We start from the raw sequence: 6,152 nt of genomic DNA, 5'->3' as shown, positions 1-6,152 counted from the left end.
AAAAAAAAAAAAAATCCCGAGACCCCCTTTTTGCCCCCCCTTTTTTTTTAACCCTCCACTTACAACTGAATGTAGGTTGTGTGCTTTCTATCCTATCAACGTAAAACGAACGACAACTCCAGTTTTTTTCCATATTATTAGGTCTTTCCACTTTTCTGTGGAAAGTCCTATTGTATTTGTTCTGATTATTATTAAGTCTTTCCACTTTTCTGTGGAAAGACTTATTGTATTTGTTCTGATTATTAGGTCTTTCCACTTTTCTGTGGAAAGCCTATTGTTTTTGTTCTGATTATTATTATTTTTTTTATTTTTTTCTTCCGCCAAATTTTGTTCTTGCGCAAAATGTTTGTTTCGCAATATGTCGCTTAGATATTTCTCATATAGTATCGTATAGTTTATGCGCTTTTAAATTTCACCCTGCTAAGCGGAACCATTATCTATGTAAGAGTTATCTCCCTTTTCACTGTTTACCCTCTGTGTGCATCTCCTTCGTAACAAAACAAGATAGCGACAAAATTTTTTTTACAAATTGTTCGTTTCATCCTCAGTAATTTTTGGCGTATTTGGATCGAAGCGATTCGATGAAATTTTATAGGAGTTATCTACCTTTATAAAATAAATTTGTCGGTATGTTTGTTTAACTCATAAACAGTTAACCGTATAACCCTGGAATGTTTTTATTTGAGTCCTCTAGGTCCCAACTTAGAAAATGAGGTCAAGGTCAAAGGTCAAGGTCAAGTTCTGAATTGTGATTTTTGCTTGTTTTTGCATTTTCTCCGACATTTTGAGAGGTACAGAGAAAAAAACAAGTGGAAAATGTCAGTTTTTTTGTAATGAAGATATGCTACATTTAGTCTTATACAATTAAATGGCATCTTATAGGAGTTATTGCCCCTCAAATGTCTTGATATAAAGTTATTTGATAATAACTTCAATTAAGTTCATTATAAAGACATTTGACCTTCTACAAAAGGTTAAGTGACAAATGACCTTGAAAAATGGCTACCGGAAGTGACCTTTAGAAAACCGGAAGTAGCTTTTTTTGCAATTTTTTTCACATAAAAGTACTCAAAATCCATATAATTTGTCATATAGATATATAAACAGATTACTGAAGACTAAAAATGACTTCCAACAAACCGGAAGTGGCCAATTATCTCCCATTCTACATACAAAAGTATATAGAAACTATATATTTTTGGAATCAGTGTGAAAGAAGCTATCATATGAGACCGAAAGTGACATTCATTTCACCGGAAGTAGCATATTATCTCCCTTATATCACTCAAAAAGATAATTAAACCATCATTTATCGCATCAGTATAAACAAATTACCTTCTTATCCAAATTTCTCTGGTGTGGAAAGACTTTCAATTGTTCTCTGAACAATTGGTTTTTAATTATTATTATTATTATTTTTTTCTTCCGCCAAATTTTGTTCTTGCGATAAATGTTTGTTTCGCAATATGTCGCTTAGATATTTCTCATATGGTATCGTATAGTTTATGCGCTTTTAAATTTCACCCTGCTAAGGCAAACCATTTTCTTTGTAAGAGTTATCTCCCTTTTCACTGTTTATCCTCTGTGTGCATCTCCTTCGTAACAAAACAAGATAGCGACAAAATTCTTTTTACAAATTGTTCGTTACATCCTCAGTAATTTTTGGCGTATTTGGATCGAAGCGATTCGATGAAATTTTATAGGAGTTATCTACCTTTACGGAATAAATTTGTTCGTATGTTTTTTTAACTCATAAACCGTTAACCGTATAACCCTGGAATGTTTTTATTTGAGTCCCCTGGGTCCTTACTTAGAAAATTAGGTCAAGGTCAAAGGTCAAGGTCAAGTTCTCAATTGTGACTTTTGCTTGTTTTTGCATTTTCTCTGACACTGTGAGAGATACATACAAAAGAACAAGTGCAAAATGTCTGCTTTATTGTAATGAAGATATGCTACATTTAGTCTTATACAATTAAATGGTATCTTATAGGAGTTGTTGCCCCTGAAATGTCTTGATATGAGGTTATTTGATAATAACTTCAATCAAGTTCATTATAAAGACATTTGACTTGATACAAAAGGTTGATTGACAAATGACCTTGAAAAATGGCTACCGGAAGTGACCTTGAGAAAACCGGAAGTAGCCTTTTTTGCAATTTTTTCATCTTAAAGTACTCAGAATCCATATATTTTGTCATATAGATAGATAAACTGATTACTAAAGACTAAATATGACTTCCAACAAACCGGAAGTGGCCAATTATTTCCCCTTCTACATACAAAAGTATATAGAAACTATATATTTTTGGAATCAGTGTGAAAGAAGCTATCATATGAGACCGGAAGTAGCATATTATCTCCCTTATATCACTCAAAAATATAATTAAACCATTATTTATCGCATCAGTATGAAGAAGCTATCTTCTTATCAAAATTTCTTTTATGTGGAAAGACTTTCAATTGTTCTCTGAACAATTGGTTTTTAATTGTTATTGCCCTTGTTTTTTGATACATTATACTTTAATTAACAATGACTTTCATTTCATTTCATTTTTTTTTTGGGTTGTTTTTCGATTCGTTCTAATTGTCTTCCGTTTTGCACCTAACATGTACCCTCTCTTTTCCCCTTTTAGTTTTTATCATTTGGTGAAATCAACTGCGCAAATCATATACTTTATTCATACAATAAAAGACATATTTAAAACTCTTGACCTGCCTTATTCGGTCCTACTTAATAAAGAGTTACGACCATCTTCAACATTTTTGTTGTTTTAGTTTCGGCCATCATGCTCGGATTTTTGATTGACTATTTTACAAAATTGGAATGTTTTTATGTAACACATTTTGTTTCAATATTAACGCAACCAGGAATATCTAATGTAAAATTTGAATCTATAATAAAACTACTAAAATAGTATACTTTTAAGGTGAAATCAGAAAATCTATAAGAAATCAGACAGATCTATATTTAGTATTCAGGCAAATCTGATCATAGAATTAGGCAAATCGATAAACCTATTGTTTGTATGTAAGGTAAAATCCTTTAAAATAGAAAAAAAAAAGTAGCGGTTGTACCATTGCTTTATACATTTAATTTATGTACAATATATCTGCATCTATCTTATATCGCAATCGGATAACTCGGTATGTGGTCTTAATAGTGGCTTTTGGTTATTTGTGTCAATGATGGAAAACACTGTATACTCTACGCTGCTTTTTCTGAAACGCAACATTTTATTTTATCGATGATAACATATTTGATGTATTCACAGTTTCAATATGTTTTATTTATACTTAGATGAAGTCTATGCCTGGTTCGTACTGGCATCGAACAACAACCGATCATTTATTCAAACCATCAAGAAAATCATTCTTGAATATGTTTACTAACATGAAGAACATATTATGCTTATCTATACTAAAATGTGAATGAATCACAGTTTATCATGTCTACTAACAAACACTGTATTGAAGTAATATATAATATCTCTAAAAGACCTTAAAACACCTGCATAATGTAATACCATACACGTTATCGTCCTAAAATCATGAAGTGTAAATGATTAAAATGTGTATAGAACCACATACTTTATATCAAATGGTGTATATTTAGGTATAACATGAAGCTGTCAATTGCCTTGGGATTACTACTGGCAGCAGTATGCACTAATGCCACCTTTATAGGAATAGGTGGATGGGGCGGATTTGGAGGACCCGGATGGGGAGCAGGAGGAATAGGTTGGGGCGCAGGTGGTGGATATGGATGGGGTATTGGAGCACCGTGGATTGGATTTGGTAAGGGAGGAGTATTTCCCGGAGGAATCGGTGGCAGATTTTTAGGAGGATTTGGAGGTGGACGTGGAGGGGGATTTGGCGGCAGATTTATTGGAGGTTTTGGTGGTGGACTTGGAGGGGGATTTGGTGGAGGACGAAGAGGAGGACGAAGATTAGTCGTTGGCAAAAAATACTTCTAAATTATATATTTTGATAACACTAATTCATGTATTATAGCGCACATTTATATATCTTCCAATATTAAATCATAACCTTGATAATGTGTTTCTTATGTTCTTGTCTAGTGTAATTCTTATATTAAATGGTCATACTTTTGCACAAGTTAATTTCATAATTTTTGTCAGCCATTCTGTAAAAGCTAGAGCAATGAGTATGGTTTGGAGTTAACATAGATCCATTAGCTAACATAAATGATTAATTTGGTACGACTTTGAATAAAATAAAAAAAAAAAACATTATAGAGATCGAGAAGTATTATATAAAATACTATTATGTTTATGGTATAACTACTTTCCTATCAGCAATTAATAAAAGACACACTGGTCAACAATTACTGACCCCAATACGGTCTTATATACAAAGCAAAATTCTTTAATTGCACATGAGACAATTATATGTAAGATGTCCGAAAGTTTTGGATTTAATCAACTATAGTTATTATACTGAAACTATAAAAAAAAAGAGCAAAGCAAACACTTGAAAAGTATCCAAAAATGTTATGTTAAACAACGTCAAATGAAAAAAATATGAACAGAAAAAATACTAAACGATCTAATTATTTTTCAAATCAACAGTAAACATATCACAAACATAACAGACACAAACCAATATCAACCTCTTAATTGCAGTCATCTTACTTTACACAGGCACAGATGTGGCAGTTTTATTAAAAAAAAAATGTCTTCTCCTTGCGACATTTGTGCAACAACACTAAATTGGAACAAAATCAGTTAGAAATGGCTTAACCGTTGGATTTATTTGAAGTTAAAAAAGAATATCATATAAAACAAGTTTTATTTTTTGTAAATCTCTACAAAACATACAAAAATCAAGACTTACTGATGTATGAAACCGGAACAACATATTAAGTTTAAAGATCTAATATACTGAATCACATATATCATAATCTTTTACAAAGCCAACAATGAAAAAACAAAACACAAAACAACTACATCATGTGTTAACTGCTTCGTACTAATTTTACTAATAACTTTCAATAGTTTCTCATTTTTATCGGATTTTTGTCTCGTTGATACATTCCCCAATTCGACTCTATTTTTTTTTTAGCCCACCTTTTGTTTAAATGAGATAAGTTTGTAAAAGAATCAAGATATTTTTTTGTATGAAGTCCCTCATTTAAATTTTAATTGTCATTACAGTCATAGGGATACTGATTTCCGAACACAATTACCGTACAAAATTAAGAAAATAAGAAAACAAAACACATTTACCGTTCAAAATAAGAAATAAGAAACACAAAGCTTCTCTTAACACTAAAACTTCAATCTTAAAAAGCAAATGAGAAACAATTATTTAACATGCGTAACTTGAGTAGACATGTTTCAAAATGGGATTTAAAACGTTAACACAAAATCCATCTTATATAAATTTGTAATCGAAAGAATTGTGATTGCACTATTTGAAACATAGATATTGTCATCTATAAAACAGATATTCCAAAACGGTCAACCAACATGTGGATTTCTAACGAATGGCTTAAACTTCGACCTTTTTGACAATAAAATGTGTTCCTAAATTAAAGGCCAGCGTTTTTTTTTTTGTTACTTATATACAAAAAGAAAAAGAAAATCACTATACATTCCTTGAATTGTATAAACCGAATGATATGAATAGTTGTCGCCACTTATACAGCAACGAAACTTAATCTAAATAAAATAATTAATTGATAAATAGCAGTCCTCATATTATTATAAGGTCACACAAACTTATCAAATTCAATAAAAATGCATACAAATGATTCTATGTTAAGCTTTATATGTGCTTATTTCATTAAATATTTGATACAACTGTTATTTAAAAATAAACAATTGGAGGACTCCTTTACTGCCTTAACTGCACTTAATACACAGAACTGTTTTTATCAATTTTGATTTTTCTAATATATGTTACTTGTGCATCATTAAAGAGACATTCACAAATGAACTGTCGTAATTGGCTTTTGTTGCAATTAAACTTGTACAGTTAATATTGTTATCCCAGGCATAGATTACCTTAGCCGTATGTGGTAATACTTTTTGGAATTTTGGATTCTCAATGCTTTTTTAACTTCATAATTGTTTGGCTTTTAATATATTTTGATTCGAGCGCCACTGATGAGTCTCATGTTAACGAACGCG

General features: G+C 31.1%; 1 protein-coding gene across 1 annotated transcript in view; it reads left to right on the top strand.

Moving 5' to 3' along the window:
- LOC139496143 (uncharacterized) overlaps positions 1-4,055 on the top strand; it is a 33,115-nt gene extending 29,060 nt beyond the window's left edge. Inside the window, exon 2 of the mRNA XM_071284610.1 lies at positions 3,614-4,055. Coding sequence (XP_071140711.1) covers positions 3,621-3,974 — 354 coding nt within the window. The 5' untranslated portion in view covers positions 3,614-3,620 and the 3' untranslated portion in view covers positions 3,975-4,055. The remainder of the gene's footprint in view (positions 1-3,613) is intronic.
- Positions 4,056-6,152: the final 2,097 nt, after the last annotated feature.

This window comes from Mytilus edulis, chromosome 11 (genome assembly GCF_963676685.1).
Source record: "Mytilus edulis chromosome 11, xbMytEdul2.2, whole genome shotgun sequence".
Classification (NCBI taxonomy): Eukaryota; Metazoa; Mollusca; class Bivalvia; order Mytilida; family Mytilidae; genus Mytilus; species Mytilus edulis.
This window is presented reverse-complemented; position numbering and strand designations above follow the sequence as displayed.